At 46.0% G+C, this 20,071-nt stretch overlaps 1 protein-coding gene across 22 annotated transcripts in view; it reads right to left on the reverse strand.

The window, feature by feature from the left end:
• PTK2 (protein tyrosine kinase 2) overlaps positions 1-20,071 on the reverse strand; it is a 206,076-nt gene that overhangs the window by 25,469 nt on the left and 160,536 nt on the right. For all 22 annotated transcript variants that reach the window (XM_043483576.1, XM_043483573.1, XM_043483570.1 and 19 more), the window contains 3 exons: positions 19,205-19,305; positions 17,706-17,795; positions 15,008-15,212 (listed from right to left, as the gene is read on the reverse strand). In XM_043483576.1, the coding sequence (XP_043339511.1) occupies positions 15,008-15,212; positions 17,706-17,795; positions 19,205-19,305 (396 nt within the window). The remainder of the gene's footprint in view (positions 1-15,007; positions 15,213-17,705; positions 17,796-19,204; positions 19,306-20,071) is intronic.

Here is a 20,071-nt window from a genome sequence, read left to right on the forward strand (position 1 = left end):
AAATCAGAATTTCCAAAATTTCTGTAGTTGTTTAAACAACTGAAAATTCCCAAAAATCAAGACAAAAAAAAATCAAGCAAAAAACAAAAGCAAACCAAACTGTCCTTATTTCTAACTTCCTCAAATTGTTAAAATACAGGCAAGCTGTGAGAACGCCAAGTGTGACCTATTCTTAAAGGCAATGGGAACTCTACTTCAAACAGCCCCTATGAAGGCACTTTAACTCACATGGCCTGTCTTCTGAATTGGGTCACCCTGACCTGAAGGTGACTGCCCCCCACAAACACCTCCAAATGGATCACGGGAGGCCCTTGCCATCGGGAGACCCCTCAGACTCCCCCTACCCCGACCCTTGCACCCACATTCATGGCCCCCTCTTCTCTGACCCACTGACTCCCTTCTGAATCCTCCTTCTCAATCCTTCATCACCTGCTACACTGAACACGAACACAGGGGTAGCCAGGCAGCGCCGTTCCTTCAGCCTCATGAACCCAAGATAACATGTCAAAATGTTTCTGAGAAAAAGTAATTTGTTGCTTAGAGCAGCTCAGAATATAAATAACTCATAAAGAATCTGGTTTTACAGGGGGAAGACTCTTCCATAGATGGAGTAAGAGTGCCCATGGAGACATTTCTGAGCTTTTCTCTTTACAGTCGCTGCGGAACCCAGAGCAAAAAACTGGAATGCGCAGAGTGTCAAGGAGGTCAAATTTAAACATATTTTCCCAAACTACAAATATTTTTAGTAGCAATACATTCCATTTGAGAGCTTTTAGCTGCCTAATGTGAACTGGCAACGAGCCCGCATGCTTCTTCCTGGGACGGTGGTTTCTAAGTCTGAAACCCGCTGAGAGATAAAGCAATAGAAGATAGTAAGACTTCTCATTTAACAAACATTAGGGCATGTGGTAATCATTCTTTGTTTTATCCACGAGCCCTATCTAGGAAGAGAATTGGGAGGAGGGGGAAAAAACTGTTTAACGTGAGTTTTGTTTTTACTTTCCTCGTTTTAGGAGAAAAAGTCAAACAAGTGGCTGGCTCAGAGTAAAAGGACGTAAACGTGTGAGAGCGCGCTCTGACTCCGGCGGCAGCGCCCCGTGAACTGGCCTCCCAGGCTCTGCGAGCTGCCAGGGGAGGTTTCCCAGGATGCGACTTCACGTCTGAGGTATTTTCATGGAGAGCAAGGAAGAGGTCTGACAGTTTCTTCGTTTCCATCATGAAGCGGAGATACTAAAGCAAATCTCCAGCGCAAGCTTTTGGGTGGACGGGCGACCGGTCCTGAGGGGCTGACGAGCTGCTCCCACCGTCCCAGCAGAAGGGACAGAGCTGGGAGCTGGGTAACCAGGCAGCCAGGTCATCTCAACCTGTGTCCTTGTGCATAAGGAACAACGACACACTGCCCGTCCCGTTCACTGTTAGGATGGAGAAACAAAGTAGGGGAGGGAACCAGTAGGACATTTCAGTAAATGCTAACTAGTTCTGTACTTTTACATGTCTTGGGTTTTCTTTTTAATCTATTTCATTTCTGCAGCGTTTTTCCTGATAGCGATTATACTGCTATTCTTTCCTTTGAAACCATATTTCTTCTATGCTTAAATAACTTAAAAAAAAAAAAAAGATTGGACTTTGATCACCTAACATAATGATTTTATGATGACATCACAAAATTTGCTTTGGATAGAAAATCAGTCTGGATTCATAGCTACTTAGGCTAATCTGGAAAATACCCAGAGAAAGAGCAGCAAGAAAGAAACTGGATGAAGAAAAAAAAATAATAATAATAAAAGCCAAGAGGGAAATGGCTTGTTTTAGCAAGTTCATGGGAATACCAGTTTTGAAACATGATCTCTTATAATTACCCAACACTGCCTCACCACAAAGGAATGGAATTGACCTTTCAACAAGCACTCCCCCCCACCCCCGCCCAGGGATCTTTGCAGAAAACAAGTCTGGAGGCCTGAGACGAGGCTGGGATGGTGTCTCTGCAGCCGCAGTAACCTCGGTGCTGCAGCACGGGGTTCTCCCCTCCTCTTACAAACACACACAGCAGACCCAGCATCTCGTTTCATGAACACAAAATCTGCCTTTCTCTCTACTTACTATGTGTCTCAAACTTCAGGAAGTTATGCACTTCTGCTGGGCTACGGTGTCACACATCTCAAAATTATTTTTAAAAGTTATTTCTACTAAAATCTTACTTTAAAATGGTGACCTCTTTGGTATTTTGGGCAAGTTGGAGAAGCTCCTATGTGACCCCTCCTCTTGCAGAGACTAGGACAGAAGAGACAGCCTAGACAACAACTAGGACCTGAGGCAGCACTGAGCAGTCAGGCTCTGGGGGGAGGGACGCTAGGACGAAAGAATGGCACTGGGCGAGGTCCCACTTTAATGGCCACTGGCCAAAAAGCTGGCCGCCATCCTACTGGTTTGAAGAACCAGAGGACTGAGTTTGGGTCACCACAGCTGGTGGAAAATGAACAGGGAAATGCCAGGAAGAAGAGAGCCAGGGAGGGGGTACTTCAAATTCTAAGAATAAATTCTGCCTGAATCATGTGCTGACCCCTGTACCATGCACATATAGGGCAGGCTCCAGGCGGCCCAGCTGAGACTGAACTCAGCTGAATCAAGACCGGAACTCATAGAATGGAGAGAGCTTACAATTGAGACCTGCCTAGTTAGCTGCCTGCTAAGTCAACCAACCAAGCAGTCTTCAGAGGAATGACATTGAATCCAGAATTGCCACAACTTGTCAGCCCCAAGTCTAGGCCATAATCTAAAACCACCTGATACACAAACACTAAAATGTAATCCAGTCTCAAGAGGAAAAGAAATCTAAAGGAAGCTGACTCCAATGGTGACTCAGAAATTGGAATTAGCAAGCAAGGACTTCAAAGAGCTGTTATTTTCAAGGACATATAGGAAAATTCATTCATAGTTAATGAAAAGATAGGAAATGTCAACAGAGAAATAGAAACTATAAAAAAGAGTCAAATGAGAATTCCATAACTAAAACCAGAATATCTGAAATAAAATCTCCATGGGACTGGGTGATCAGTAGGATGGAGATGAGAGAACAGTCAGGGAGACTAAGGACAAAACTTCCCCAGTCTGAGGAACTTAGAGAAAAAAGATTGGGGGGAAAGAGAGAAAGAACAGAGTCTCTGGACTCAAAAGATTTAACATGCACAGAATGGGAGTTTTAAAAGTAGAGAAAAAAAGAGCAGGAAAAAACAGCTGCAGAAATGACACACATTCACAGACTCAAGAGGCTCAGTGAAGCCGAACACAGTGAACAAACCACAGCCAAGCACATCCCAGTTACACACTGCTGAAAGCCAAAGATAAAGAGCAGGCCCCGGAAGCAGCCAGAAAAAGTGACACATGACACAAGACGAAGAATAATTTGAAAGGCCAGTGACATCTCCTTGGAAGATAGTGAAAGAAAGCTTTAAGGTGCTGAAAGGGAAAAAAAAGGAAAAATGCCATTGGTTCAGAGTTCTGTATACAGTGAAATGAAGCTCAATTCATTTTCAGATTTAAAAAAAAAAACAACACCCCAAACTAATCAACAGGTTCACACCACAAGAAATGCTAAAGAAGTTCTTTGATAGATAATTCAAGAAAGGTCTTTAGGAAAGAACAAAGAGCACTGTTTGGGGTTAAATATAAGATTTCCCCCTTACTTTCCTTAAAATGCTAATTTATGAGATTACTAACATATATGAATATATATGACATCTAGAGCAGAAAGGATTGAGGTGGTAATTTAAAGTGAAATACAAAGATTAAGTCTAAGTAGACAGCATCACCAGCTCAATGGACAAGAGTTTGAGCAAGCTCCAGGAGATGGCGAAAGGCAGGGAAACCCGGCGTGCTGCAGACCATGAGGTCACAAAGAGTTGGACACGACTGAGCGACTGAACAACAAGATGGTGAAAAGTTAAAGATGTACAATGTAATACGCAGAGCAATCACTAAAAGTATGACACAAACGGTATTTCTAAATTGCAAGTTTCGGGGGGGGGAGGTTAAACAAGAGGAAGAGGTGCAGAAGGTAAGCCCATGGCTTCGCAGCACCAGCCCCCTTCACCGAGAACCGGCTGGGTGCCCCAGGGGCTGCTGCGTCCTCCAGTCAAGGTGAGGTGCCCGGGGGACCCGGGACCCACACAGAGCCAGTGCTGCTCCCATCGGTCCCGGCGCCCCCACACCCACCTCACCTGCCCGCCCCCTTAACCTAAGGCCACTGGCCCTCCACGGTCCAGACGGGAGGGCAGATGTCCATGCCTGCTCCACTCTTTCTCCACGTTTTCAGGGATAACCCTGAAGACGACATTCGGGGAAAGGGAATTAGGAACAGAGAGAAGGAGAACTGTGCCAGAGACGGGTGAAGGGAGGGGTGACGGCAGCTGCCTGGCGAGTCTGAGGATTTCGCCGTGGGTGCTGGGGGAGGCCTTTGGATGCTAACAGATAAACGAGTGGATTCCAGCTGCAGGGGAGCTTCATCCAAAGTTCTCTTACAAACAAGACAAGGCAGGGAAGCCCACAGAGTGAGGAGGAGTGTAGGGGCGGAGCAGCCAGCGACCCCCCCTAGTGGGGAGGGGCCACCCCAGGGTAGAGACCAGGACACTGGTCCTGGACTGGGGAGAAGAGGGCTGGGGTCTTGCACCCACCCTTTGTTGGGTGCAAAATCCAGGCAAGTCACAGGGTATTCTGAGACTTGAGTGAAAAGGGCAATGGTATCTCATCCTTGAGAATTATTGTGAGATCAGCAAGGTAAATGGTCTGTGAAGCCACGTAAGTACAAAGGGTTCAGTTCAGTTCAGTCGCTCAGTCATGTCTGACTCTGTGCAACCCCATGAACCGCAGCACGCCAGGCCTCTCTGTCCATCACCAACTCTAGGAATCTACCCAAACCCATGTCCATTGAGTCGGTGATGCCATCTAGCCATCTCATCCTCTGTCGTCCCCTTCTCCTCCTGCCCTCAATCTTTCCCAGCATCAGGGTCTTTTCAAATGAGTCAATTCTTCGCATCAGGTGGCCAAAGTATTGGAGTTTCAGCTTCAACATCAGTCCTTCCAATGAACACCCAGGACTGATCGCCTTTAGGATGGACTGGTTGGATCTCCTTGCAGTTCAAGGGACTCTCAAGAGTCTTCTCCAACACCACAGTTCAAAAGCATCAATTCTTTGGCGCTCATACAAAGGGTTAACTTTTATGAAATTTAAGTTTAAATCTCCCCAGAAATTTGTTTACTTCACACAAAACCAAGCTGCAGATCTGAAGGTAAAGCAGAGCCGCACCTGTAAAGGTCTGAACATCATCAGGGTGTGAGGTCCCCACAGGGAAGGAACAGGTTTGATGTAATTTTTCATAGAAAACAGTTTAAATTGTACATTAAGTTCCTACTAAATTTACTATTTATTTTTTATTACTGGGAAGGCAAAGGCCCCAAACATTTTACACTGAAAATACAGGAATAATTGAAAAACAGGCTACTCTTCTAGATAAGATCGAGACCAGCAAGATGGCAACAAGAAGGAAGATGCTGATATGACGACTAAGGGGGAATTCAGACACCACCTTTGAGAGGAATTTGGGGAGCAGATTCAAAACCACCTGAAAAATACAGTGAAGAAGCACAAGTAATCTCACGTTATTAGTCAAACCTAGAGTTTTTAATCTAGAGTTCACATTTTAAGATAAATGAAGAATCAGAAAGGATTAAAAAAAAAAAAAGCCTGTAGAAGACATCCATAAGACATCTACAAAATGTCAAAAAGATGTGCCTTGCATTTTGGTATCTGGACAGTAATAGCTACCACTTTTTTTTTTTTTCTTTTTTCCTCTTTGCAGAAGCCTTTATTGAAATATTCTTCTTTTGTAGTTTTAAGATTAGTGAGAGCTCCTATTTATTCTTTTTTTTTTTAAGCTACCACTTTTAAATGTGAATAGTTAGCTTTTTTAAAATTTTTTTTTAAATTTATTTTTTATTTTTTAATTTTTTTCAAAGGAAACCGAGTGTTTATCTACAAGAATAAAACTAACTAAAGCACAAACTGGGAAACAAAACTAGACCTAGGTTCTAGGTGGGCAATAAGGCAGTTAAAATAAATCTAACAAATATGTTGAGAGGAACAAAGAATGAATAGATACACAGTCTTAAACAGAGGGAGATAAGATGATTTATATAGGTAAAGATTAACTATAAAGCGGGGGGGAATACAGTACGAAAAACAAACAAAGGAATAAATGTAGATAACAGAATTAGGAGGATTAAAAATTATCAAATTAAATTTAGAAGAAGACTGAGAAAAAAAAGAAAAAGAAAAAAAGAAAAGTTCTACAGAACTGCAAAAGCCGAACGTAGAAGAGAAATTTTATAACAGGAGTAAAGATGTCACAGACAAAAAAAAAAAACAACTCAAAAGCTTCATTTGATTCCATAGTGACAATAACATTGAAAACTACTGCAGTGGTGGTGAGGGCGGGATGAAAGAAAAAAAAAAATCCAAAAGAATCTACAGAGCAAATCAAAACAGAGGAACAATATACGTTTATCTTGAGTCACTGTGGTCAGAATCCTTTTCTTCACTTGTATTCACAGGCCACCTCACCTCCCTCGGATACCCTTCATTGGTGTGCTGATCTCTGGGCCTGGTGTGGGGGCACCTTACATTCTAATCTGGTCCCACTCCCATATGTTCTTGCCTCCGAAGTCCACAGCTATCAGAACTAGTGCGTTTTCTTTTGTTGTTGTTGTTGGTTGATTGGCTGGTTTGCAGGTGGGATCTCTCAATGACTTATTTATATATTCCACAGACACAGAGTCTCCCTAGGTGATTGTGTGGGTTTAATCTGCAGTTTGCACACCTGGTAGGGGGTTCTGGGTCTTCTTCCTTAGCTACACTGCTGCTGAGTTTCATTGGGGTTTTACTTCCATTTCTGCATGTGGTTTGTCCACTGGGGTTTGCTCCTGAGGTTGCCCTGGAGTCCTTGGGTTTGCCCCTTTGAGGGCCAGGTGTGGAGGTGGTGCAGCAGATTGGGTCACAGAGGTTCTGGCAAGCGCCACGCGCTCAGGTCATAATTAGCTTTTTTTAAAAACAGCAATTGATCATTTTCTGTGCCCAAGACTTCCAGGTCCCCTGTGGATCTTCAGATGAAACATTATTTATTTTTTTTTATTAGTTGGAGGCTAATTACTTCACAACATTTCAGTGGGTTTTGTCATACATTGATATGAATCAGCCATAGATTTACACGTATTCCCCATCCCGATCCCCCCTCCCACCTCCCTCTCCACCCGATTCCTCTGGGTCTTCCCAGTGCACCAGGCCCGAGCACTTGTCTCATGCATCCCACCTGGGCTGGGGATCTGTTTCACCATAGATAGTATACATGCTGTTTTTTCGAAACATCCCACCCTCACCTTCTCCCACAGAGTTCAAAAGTCTGTTCTGTACTTCTGTGTCTCTTTTTCTGTTTTGCATATAGGGTTATCGTTACCATCTTTCTAAATTCCATATATATGTGTTAGTATGCTGTAATGTTCTTTATCTTTCTGGCTTACTTCACTCTGTATAATGGGCTCCAGTTTCATCCATCTCATTAGAACTGATTCAAATGAATTCTTTTAACGACTGAGTAAATTCCATGTGTATATGTACCACAGCTTCCTCATCCATTCATCTGCTGATGGGCATCTAGGTGCTTTCCATGTCCTTGGCTATTATAAACAGTGCTGCAATGAACATTGGGGGCACGTGTCTCTTTCAGATCTGGTTTCCTCAGTGTGTATGCCAGAAGTGGGATTGCTGGGTCATATGGCAGTTCTATTTCCAGTTTTTTAAAGGAAATCTCCACACTGTTTTCCATAGCGGCTGTACTAGTTTGCATTCCCACCAACAGTGTAAGAGGGTTCCCTTTTCTCCACACCCTCTCCAGCATTTATTGCTTGTAGACTTTGGATAGCAGCCATCCTGACTGGCGTGTAATGGTACCTCATTGAGGTTTTGATTTGCATTTCTCTGATAATGAGTGATGTTGAGCATCTTTTCATGTGTTTGTTAGCCATCTGTATGTCTTCTTTGGAGAAATGTCTGTTTAGTTCTTTGGCCCATTTTTTTGATTGGGTCATTTATTTTTCTGGAATTGAGCTGCAGGAGTTGCTTGTATATTTTTGAGATTAATCCTTTGTCTGTTTCTTCATTTGCTATTATTTTCTCCCAATCTGAGGGCTGTCTTTTCACCTTACTTATAGTTTCCTTTGTAGTGCAAAAGCTTTTAAGTTTCATTAGGTCCCATTTGTTTAGTTTTTGCTTTTATTTCCAATATTCTGGGAGGTGGGTCATAGAGGATCTTGCTGTGATTTATGTCGGAGAGTGTTTTGCCTATGTTCTCCTCTAGGAGTTTTATAGTTTCTGGTCTTACATTTAGATCTTTAATCCATTTTGAGTTTATTTTTGTGTATGGTGTTAGAAAGTGTTCTAGTTTCATTCTTTTACAAGTGGTTGACCAGTTTTCCCAGCACCACTTGTTAAAGAGGTTGTCTTTTTTCCATTGTATATCCTTGCCTCCTTTGTCAAAGATAAGGTGTCCATAGGTTCGTGGATTTATCTCTGGGCTTTCTATTCTGTTCCATTGATCTATATTTCTGTCTTTGTGCCAGTACCATACTGTCTTGATGACTGTGGCTTTGTAGTAGAGTCTGAAGTCAGGCAGGTTGATTCCTCCAGTTCCATTCTTCTTTCTCAAGATTACTTTGGCTATTCGAGGTTTTTTGTATTTCCATACAAATTGTAAAATTCTTTGGTCTAGTTCTGTGAAAAATACCGTTGGTAGCTTGATAGGGATTGCATTGAATCTATAGATTGCTTTGGGTAGAATAGCCATTTTGACAATATTGATTCTTCCAATCCATGAACACGGTATGTTTCTCCATCTGTTTGTGTCCTCTTTGATTTCTTTCATCAGTGTTTTATAGTTTTCCATGTATAGGTCTTTTGTTTCTTTAGGTAGATATACTCCTAAGTATTTTATTCTTTTTGTTGCAATGGTGAATGGTATTGTTTCCTTAATTTCTCTTTCTGTTTTTTCATTGTTAGTATATAGGAATGCAAGGGATTTCTGTGTGTTAATTTTATATCCTGCAACTTTACTATATTCATTGATTAGCTCTAGTAATTTTCTGGTAGAGTCTTTAGGGTTTTCTATGTAGAGGATCATGTCATCTGCAAACAGTGAGAGTTTCACTTCTTCTTTTCCTATCTGGATTCCTTTTATTTATTTTTTTTTTGCTCTGATTGCTGTGGCCAAAACTTCCAACACTATGTTGAATAGTAGTGGTGAGAGTGGGCACCCTTGTCTTGTTCCTGATTTCAGGGGAAATGCTTTCAATTTTTCACCATTGAGGGTGATGCTTGCTGTGGGTTTGTCATATATAGCTTTTATTATGTTGAGGTATGTTCCTTCTATTCCTGCTTTTTGGAGAGTTTTAATCATAAATGAGTGTTGAATTTTGTCAAAGGCCAGATGAAACTTTATTTTTACTACTACTTACCAAGTATGCCCACCAAGTATGTGCCCACCACAAGCATGAAAACTAAACACATTTCAGATGACTTTACTTAGTCCTGGAGTATAGGTAGGACTCGTGACCCCACTCTTCCAGGGAGGCTAGGTCGCTCACCCAAGGCCATGCATGTGTGCTCAGTCGCTTAGTCATGTCTGACTCTTTGTGACCCTATGGACTGAAGCCCCCAGGCTCCTCTGTCCATGGGGATTCTCAGGCAAGAATACTGGAGTGGGTTGCCATGCCCTCCTCCAGGTCAAATAGATTTCTCAAAGGCCAGTTTTGTATGATAAAGTCAAGAAGCAAACACGACAATATCAAGTTATAACAAACATGCAAAACAAAACAACAAACACGCAACATCCAGCACTCCCCCCAGACCCAAGCTGAAGACAAGGCTATGCATTACGGACACAGGATGAGGACATACCAGGCCAGTACAGGCTCTGGCTAACGCACACTGGGTGGCCTGCCTCTAGCTGCCACAAGTGCCCCTGGAGAGACTCACGCTCACGGAAAACTGACAAAACTGCTCCCATGGATGCTGTGATCACAGAGGGCCACAGTGGCCAGACGCAGCACATTCCAGATGTAACAGCACAACAGTGATAACCCATGGAAACTATGCCACCCTTCAAAGTCCTTGAGTGGGGGCCCCTGTGCCTAAGCCAGAGATGCTGCCTTTGTTCTGGGGGACTTTCTCTGCCTGACACTCAAGCAAATATAAGAAAACTGGCTGCAGGAATTCCGTGTAACAGTGTTTTTCTTTCTTCTTTTTCCTTTTAAACTAAACAGTGTTAAGAGTTTGTCCACCAGTCATAATCATAGCCTGGGAGCTTACTGACTTTAGCTGGGTCTCAGATCAAAGTGCAGTGTGACAATTGACAGCCTGTGCCCTGGACTCAGGTGGACTTGCCTTGAATCCCAGGTCGTGACCCGCGGTTGGTCAGCCACCTGGCCTGTTTCCATTTCCTCACTTGTAAACTGATGATGACAACATCACCTACACCTCCAAGGACCATGAGGGTTCAGATGAAGTACTGTGTGAGAGTGCGTGGCACTCAGTCCACACTGGTTTTCAACGCTGTGATTTCTACAGGTGACTGCAGAGGATGGAGACCTGCTTCCGGTGAACAGTGTCCATTTGCTGGGCTTCCTGAAGCGCCCAGGGCCAGGGGGCCTTCCAGGCAGACACTTACTAGGTCAGTGTTCTTTAGGATCGAAAAGATGAGGTAAATTGTGTACATACCACTTATGTTTGTTTGTTTAACCTACCCTTCACATGTGAAAACGACAGCTTAGAAACAAGGATCAATTCCCAAAGGTTTAAAAAAACCATGGCTGAAGCAACAGGAGCTTTCATCACTGCTGGGGATGCTGCATGGGCACATCCACGTAGAAAAACAGGTGCTGTCGGCACATAAAGCTACAGCCTGCTCGCACGCGGATGCGTGAACATGCACCCACCAGGCGTTTGTGCACACGTGCTCCCCAAAGACACATCTAGTATGCCCACACAGCAGCGGCCTTGATGCTGTCTGTGTCTCAAAGCCCCAGGATGGAAAGTGGTAGAAGAGATAAACCACGGTAGAGTCATAAGCGGAGCACATACAGCAAGGAGAATGAGATACAACTAGCTGAATAACAGTGACCTCAGACCAAATCTTGGGCGAAAGTAAGTCATCAACAAAAAAGCACACACTGAATGGGGGCGTTTACATAAAGCTCAAAAACAGGCAGAACCGACCTGTGGTGAGCGGTTACCCTTGGGGGTAGCACTGACTGCAAAGAGGTCTCCAGTGAGTTTCTGGGGTGCAGGCAATGCTGTTTTCTTGTTCTGGTTACTTTGCCCTTTATGAAAATTCAAGGAGTTTACTTCTTGGCATGTCTTTAAGTTCGCATCTTTGCATGTCAACAAAAAATTTTTTTAAATAACAAAAATTAAGGTACAAAATTTAAATGGATAACTTTATTTATTGCATTCATTTGTCTAAAAGGGATTTAAGAAACCGCATGTTAAATGCTTTCCTGAGATAAAGCTGACAATTTCTTCCTATAAGGAAGCACAGATGTCTTAGTCACACAGAGCACTGCTCAGCAATGCTAACTTTGAACATAACCTCCAAAGGGGACAATACACCCGTGGTTTATGTGGTCTCCTTGGCACAGTATCTGCCACACAATGAACTGAACCAGCAAGAGACTAAATGATTCCTTCACTAAAGAATATTCAGTGCACTCTTATAACTTGTCAGGAACACAGTACTAAATGCTAGGGCACACACTATGAGAAATTCCCTACGGAGGGATTTCTTACACTTGCCAACAGGCTGCTGAGAGTTGGACCTCATTCTCCTCAGTGAGGCACATGTACGAACAAGGACCCGGGACAGGAGGAGGACCGGCCTCCCAGTCAGAGCTGACCCATCCCAGTAGGACCCTCTGCCAACGAGAGTCTCTGAGAGCCACTGTTCCTAACTTAGGACACAGTGAAAACAAGCGGTGGTCCCATCCCAGAGGAGAGGAGCCCATGAGAACCTGTGTCTGTCTGCAGTGTTTCTCTTACAGCAGACAAGGAGAATGGGATTGGGGAACATTTTTAAGTGACCTGGGATAAGGATTACCCAAAATTTATTATTTTCTTTGAATCTTGCATATAATAAAACTTTTGGAGAAGTCACTAAAAGATTCTATTTTCTTGTTTGTGATTCATTGTTACATATAGCTATCCAGGCAAGCTATTTTTTTTTTTTCAGGCAAGCTATTATGTTACAAAGTTATATTTTATTTGGTTTATTTGGTAGCCATATTCTACATGTTCCAAATACAAAGTTAAGCTTCATTTCTGACTAATACAAAACAAACAGGATAAACTAATACTCAGTGACCTGTGCTACCTGTTCACAAGAGAACATCTATAAACTGGGACCTGATGTTTTTATACATGCGTGTGTGTGTGTGTGTGTGTGTGTGTATAAAATACTTGCACTTAGCCCTAAACCCTCACCCGGGACGCTCTAGGGAGCTACTCCACCTTCACGCCGCCATCCTCCAGCCACGTCAGCACTGCCGTGTGCCGAGCATGGGCTCGGCGGCTGTGTGGTCCTCACTGGGTCCCGGAGCCTGGCCTGAGGGTCGGGCGACACCGAGGTGAGTATGACGATCCCTGTCCTCAAGGAGCTTCAGTCTAGTAGGGGATGAGACGTACTAGACTGTGAGCTCCTCGAGGGCAGGAAAAGTGTCTGGTCCTCCTGCCCACTGACCAGCACTGGCCCAGCCACACGGTGCCCAGTGTTGGGGCAGCCGACTGGACCGGGCCACGGCCGCCTGTGGCTGCGCAGGGTGAGCATGGCCAGAAGCAGCCAGAGCTCCGGACAGCCTGCAGGCAGAGCAGGGAGGAGGCCGAGGAGGATGCCAGGGCCCATCTTGGCAGGCGCAGGCGGGCGCCTTCCAGGCAGAGGCGCAGGCTAGCGTGGCCACGGTGTGAGAAAGGGCAGGAGGGTCCCGGCCAAGACTCGAGAAGCCCCAGCTGCTACTCTGGAAGCCTCTACTTGACAGGGGGCGGCAGGAACCCACTGAAAGCTGCCCTGAGCAGGGAGTTCGGGTAAGACTGATGGGTGAGGCGTACGGGGCGGGGTAAGCAGGTCTGCAGACATGGAGGTGAGGATTCCCTAGCTGGTCAGCTGATGCGGGCAGGCAGGCAGGGAATTACTGACGGCTTCCTGATGTCGGTGGAGACAAAGACCCCACCATGACCCACAGAAGGCGAGGGCAAGAGCCAGGCAGAAGAAGCCACAGCAGCTCTGCTCCAGGATACACAGTGTCCTGCAGCGGGGAGCCCAGGACAGAAAAGGGGCTGGTGAGAAAAGGCAGAACCGAAGCTAACGGCAGATGGAGCTGGGAGCAAAGCCACAGCGGGTTAAGAAATTGAACCCAGAGGGGCTGAGGGGACGAGCACAAGTTGATCGATACCCCGAGTGACAGGGAAGGACGCACGCGGAGCCCGGCATCAAAGTGGAGAGGTTCAGGGACAGAAACTGTCAAACTCCGAGGAAAGGTCAGCAGGGAACCAGACACACGTAGGGGCAAACCATGAAAGAAAGCATGTCTGAAAGCGAGCCCCAACAGAGGCAGTGGATACAGCTGAACTGTACGGAGACTTTCAGCCTGGAGAAAGCCCTCTCAAGAGACCCCAGGGGCCATCACAGAGAGGCCCTGCAGCAGGACAGAGGTGGGCGGGCTGGTGGGCGTTGCAGCAGTCACAGTGCGGCCAAGGACGTCAACCCCTGCCTCCTCCGCCGGACTTCAAGATCTGGGGTCAGGACTGTGCATGCTCCCTCTGGACCCACAGAGCCTAGCCTAGAACCAGGAGACGCAGCAAAACAACTGCTGACCAGACGACTGGCTCCCAGCTCGCACCCAGGCCCTGCTCCCTCCCTGCATCATTTTCTGTGCTAAGCCAGGCTGGAGAGGGTTCAAGCCCTGGGGGTGAGGGTGGGCTACAGGAGCTGCCTGGGCTTCTGCACCCACATTCACGATTTTTATGAAAAAAGACTAAAACACAGCAAATAAAGAAACTTACCTACGATCAGGGAGTACCCCAAATAGGAGCCAGGTGATTTGGCACATTAAACCATGGTGCTGGCTGGCTGGGTTATGTATTATATTAAAGTGTCCTGCTGATTCAAGTATTAAGCCTCAATCTAGACTTAATTCAACAACTGCTTACTGAGCATGGATGAGGTACTGGTCCTAAGCTCTGCCCCGGGGCTACAGGAATGCGTAAGCTGGACGAAGGCCACCCAGTGGCGGTCAGCTCCTTCAGCCCCTCTGGGCACAGCACACTAGGAGCCCCGTGTGCTCCCCCAGGGCATGGGGCTGCTGCAGGCTTGGGTCTAACGGCACCGGTCACAGACCGAGCAGGAGCCACAGAAGGCAGCTGAGCGGGTAAGGTGGATGTCTGAACTGTGGTAACATAAGCACTCAGAAGGTACCACAGGACTGGGTGTGTCTCTTCTGGGGTGGGTGGGATTAGGGTGGCGACACCTGAGCTGGGCTGTGAAGACTGAAGAGGGGCACCCTGGGGGCAAACAGGGGCAGGGGTGGAAGGAAAGGCAGTGAGCAGTGCAGGTGGTCAGGGGCTGGGTGCAGCTGGAGCGGAAGGTGGAGTGTGTGCAGAGAGATGGAGAGCTGAGCGGGGACCAGGTCTGGAAGGGCCTGGGAGCGGCGCCTTGCAGTCAGGCCAGGGAGATCTGATCACCTTCTCAACTTTAGGAAGACTCTAAGACACATGTTTCTTAAGACTAACGAGGTGTAAAGAAACACAATCAGTAAGGTAACTGTGCCTGCCTGAGATGTACTGACAGGAGGACCTGCAGGGAACGGCGGCCGAGGCCCTCACCCACCCCTGCCCGGCCTGGCCCCGCCCCGCCCATACCTGAGCTGAGCCTTGAGCTCAGTGAAACGGGGCCGCCGGCTGGGGTCATACGCCCAGCACTTGGTCATGAGGCTGTAGAGGGTGGGAGGGCAGTTGGGAGGCATGGGCAGCCTCTCCCCATTCTCGATGCGCCCGATCACGTCATTGTTCTTCACGCCTTGAAAGGGCTTCACACCATGCATCAGGATTTCCCACATACACACACCTGCGGGGTGGGAGCAAAAACACAGCCGTGAACTTCGCAGGAGGAGGGCAGTTCCCACGTTTCAGGGGTGACTTCAGAGCTGGCACACGGGCCAAGTAAAGCAACGTTCAGTTAGTTCTGCTATCAAACAGAAACAGGAATGCTAGTTTGTAGGATGGGAATAATGACACAATATTATCAACAACAAAAAAAAGTTTGTCTAAGAGGTTTATCTCATTAAAACATCCACACTAGAAAACGCACTGCCCCCCAGCTACAGTGATATTTCACAGATTAGCTCAGTGAACTGATTTTAAAGACGCTGAATGCATTTCAGATTCCCCTTCCACTTTAGTCCAACCTGCTCACTATCACAGCAGCTGGCCTGAGGCCTGACAGAGAAAACCCTACAGTTCAAGTCTTAACGCATCCAGGACCCTCAGGTTCCTCTCAAGTCCCCATCACTTGGCACACTGACCATGCAGATGTGCCCGAGAACATGCTCCTTGGAGCTTCTGCTGGTGCTGAACTCTCTAGATTCAACACCGCTCATCATCTTCATCACAGCTCTCCTCTTGCAGGTCCCTTTGTGAGTTCCTTGCCCTGCCCACCACCCCCGACCCTGGAAGCTCCCGTCTGCCCCATCGCAAGCGTGCCCCGTACACCTGGTGCCGGGGCAGGGGCAGAGGGGTTATGACTGTCTTTTGGCATCTTCAGCACCTAAGCTGGTGTGTGCCTCAGACAGGGAGGCACAACTTCACGTCAATGTGAATTAGATCTGAAATTAGCTAAAAGCCAACAATTTTGAAGAGTGTATGACTGCCCCCCCCCAAATTGCCTTACTTCTGTTTTTTTTTCTCACCAGTAATTATGACAATATCACTAGTAATGACAAAACCGGGTGTCATTTCTTGAGACTTCAATGTGTGTCTGGAACTCCTCCTTGAAATTTACATCATCCTTAATCCTCACACCTTACATCTTTTTAAAAACTGTTGTTTATGAAATCTAAGATGCTATGGATTTTAAGATGCATTATTATTTTATATTACCAGAAAAGGAGGGAATATGCTGCCAACTAAATTATAACCGGATCCTTTGTTACCTCTTAGAATTATTTTATTCTTACCAAAGAGCTCTTTTAAACTCATTCAGACAAGAAAGAAGCACTGATATGAACAAAACAAAATCTACACAAGGGCATGCGAGTAACCACATAAAACACCTGGAATGACACCAACTGTGAGATACCACTGATTTATCACAAATCCTAGTTCCAGAAATGTGAAGAAAAAAACAAATAAATAGGCATCTCAGACCCTGAAATGTGGAATTCCCTTGAGAGGTTAAGCAACCTGCTTAACCTGAGTCGCAAAGCAGACAGTTAGGTCTTAGGATCTGAAGCCAACTGAACTGTAGCCCCTTCTCCAATCGCAGGGCACCGTTTCCTGTCTTACAGAATTCCTTCTTTCACCTAATATGGGTTAAGGCACTAAATGGCTGTTGAAAGTCAACAGCAAGGAAGCAGAAGAAAAAATGAGAACACATACTTGAGGAACATCAAGTTGCTTTTATGTACAGGAAGAAGAAGGTGCATAAACATAACAGAGCATCTCCTGGGAAGCTGTCTGAAGTCCAGCAGAGAATACGCACACAGGGCCACACACAGGGTCGCTGCGTGAGTGCTGTGACTGAGACAGCACACGCAGGGGTGCGGCAGGGCGGCACACCTGCTGCACGCGCGCAAAGGGGACATTTCAACAGGGGGAAAGGGTGTCAGGATGAGGTGTCTGAAACCCAGCAGAGGAAATACGCACACAGGGCCACGCACAGGGTCGCTGCGTGAGTGCTGACCGAGACAGCACGTGCAGGGGTGCGGCAGGGAGGCACACCTGCTGCACGCGCGCAAAGGGGACATTTCAACAGGGGGAGAGGGTCTCAGGATGAGGTGTCTGGAAAGCAGGGCGGAGACGGAGCATCACCCACACCAAAAAGGTGAGTCATTTACAAGTGTGGGTGGGAAGAGGGAAGAGGCGCTGCAGGATGAACGTCAGCCCTGCGCACGCACACCTGGGGGCTCTGCGGGGACACAGAGGGCAAGAGGGGAATGGCGGGAGGACAGCGGAGCAGCAGCGCTACAGGACGCGAAGGGACAAGCTTTCAAGCCTCGAGACAAGCTGGGAAGGAGGTCAGACTCCAGAGAGCGGTGAAAGGCAGTCAGTCTCAGACACGCTGGATTTGGGGACCATCACGTCACCCGATGTGCAGGTCAACCGTTGACATCACTCACATAAAAGTAACGCCACGCAGAAGGCGGCAGAGAGGAAGGGAGGGAGCAAAAAGCTTACCCCGCAAAGGAGGAGGAGGCCTGCGTCAGAGGAGTGAGGATGGCGTGTGATAAGGGAGGTCGGGCAAGGGAGGGCAGACCAACTTCCAACTGACCAGACAGCGCCAAGTTTATTCTGGAGAACATACGAACTGTAACTTTAACCACAGAAGTTCTCAAATACTCACCAAACATCCACACATCACTAGCTGAGGTAAAACGTCGAAAATTGATTGACTCAGGAGCCATCCATTTAATAGGCAATTTTCCTTTGGAAGCTGGAAGATTAATTTTAGAAAGTAAAACCTCCCTGTTATCTGCTTAGGGACCTCACAGCTAGAACCAGCTGAGATTTCCACTATGGGGTCTTTGGGAGAACCACTTTTCCCTTCCTTTTGTTGCTGGTCACTTGGGGTGATGTGGGGAGGTGGGGAGCAGGGCAGGATGTGGCCATGAGCTCACAGCCAACAGACTTGACAGTCTAAACCTTAGCTCAAGTACTAAGAATATGAAAATTATTAATAACTTGAAGAACCAAGTCAATCTGATTCTGAGACTGGCAAAATTAAAGAAAAAAATCACATCAGCTAGATTTCAGCTCCAAAACTAAAGGATGGAAGTCTCTGGAGTCAGCAGATTGGAGCTCTGAGGGAAGTTCGGGGGGGACTGTGTTCACTGATCCAGGGTGCCCACCCCTCCGCTGGGAGGTGGCGAGCTGTGTCTACCAGGTAGAGGGTCGGGGGCTGGACGTCTGAGTTGATCCCAGCTGTCAGCAACTAGAGATAAAGCTGCAATGAACAAACACCAATTTTGTGTAAATGTGAGTTTTCATTTCTCTGGGTGAGATGCCTAGGTGTCTATTTCTAGGTCATAAGATAGTGCATATTTAGTTTTTTAAGAATCTGCAAAACTCTTTCCCAGAGTGGCTTATCATTTTGCATTTAACATCCTCACAAACAACCCACAAAGTAATTCACCTTGCCTTCTCCATGTCTGCCAGCATTCCGTGCTACCACTGCTGTGACCGTGGCCACCCCGACAGGTGTGCCCGACACCTCTCAGTGGCTCACTCTGCGCCTCCCCAGGGTAATGTGCCCTGTACCACCCGAACAGCCTGTGGAGGAATCTCTCTTCCATCTTTTACCCCTTTTCTACCCGTGTACTTTCCCTTTTCACCTGTGAGTTTTGAGCGTTCCTTCTGTAGCCCAGATAACAGTCTTTTGTTGGGGATGTGATTAGCAAATATCTCCTCCCACTCTGTAACTGGTCTTTCCATCCATCTGCCCAGGTCTTTTGCAGAACAAAAGGTTTTAACTTCTGATGAGGAACAAGTTATTACTTTTTCCCTTTTATGCATGTTTTTGGTGTCAAATCCAAGGACTCTTCCTCACCTGGCCCTAGATTCAAAAGATTTGCCTCTATTTTTCTTCCTAAAAGTCTCACAGTCTTAGATCTTGAAACTAAGTCTATGATGGGTCTGAGTTAATGGGGAGTGAGTGTAGGTTGCGGGCAGTTTCTTGCCCAGGGATGACCAATTGCTCTAGCGCCTTCACCGAGAAGGCTGTCCTTGCTCCACGGACCTGACTACACACCTACGTCAAAGCTCAGCCGAGCACATTAAAATGTACTTTTTTTAAGAGCTAAAAATCACTGAGCATATTTCCTACTTGTCACTCTGATTTCTTACCTTTGTAGTAAGTACTATCTTCCATATATCGGGATAATCCAAAGTCTCCTAATTTTACACAATCATTTGAGGACACCAGAACGTTCCGAGCAGCAATGTCCCTAATAAGGAAGAATGTGGAACAATAAATTTTAATATGAGGGGAAAACCCCACAAATTGATCTATATTATATAAAGACATACAGACACTTTGAAAGACAGCTTATATACAATACAAACAGGAACTTTATTATACACTGAAAAAGAGAGATGCTTTTATTGTTTTACTTCAAATATATTCCTTTTGGCAGATATTTACTCACTCAATAATATGGTGATTAGTATCCTGAATGATGGCAAAGAAACTTCTTAAATAATGAAATCACTTATTACTTTTGATACAATCACATTACCCACTGCAATAACTGATGGACAGTACAGGGCCAGGGTGTGTAACCCTACTGTTAATAACAAATTTCATTAAATACAATTAAAATGATCTTCAGAACACTTGCAACACAAAGTACTAGGCAAATGAACTGTAAAGGCTTTCACTTGTACTCAAAGGAAAGACCCAGAGTAAGAACAGAAATTCTGCAGAAGGCCAACAGATATTATTCATGACGCTATGGTATCCTAGAAAGTTCCATGACAATATGTTTTAGGTCCACAGTGCCACATAGAGGCTGTCAACAGTATCTGTGGAAGGAACCAGTGATCTGCTTCAAACTCCATGTGAGGAAAACCCCTCAATTCCATGAGTTCCCATGCCATGGCACTACACAGCAGGACTTTCAGCGCCGTCTGTGTAGGAGTCAAGAAGGGCACTCAGGCACCATGAGAACCTCTTTCCGCCCACCCCCCACTCAGAGGCAGCTCACCAGCTTC

The sequence above is a fragment of the Cervus canadensis genome, chromosome 12 (assembly GCF_019320065.1).
Source record: "Cervus canadensis isolate Bull #8, Minnesota chromosome 12, ASM1932006v1, whole genome shotgun sequence".
Classification (NCBI taxonomy): Eukaryota; Metazoa; Chordata; class Mammalia; order Artiodactyla; family Cervidae; genus Cervus; species Cervus canadensis.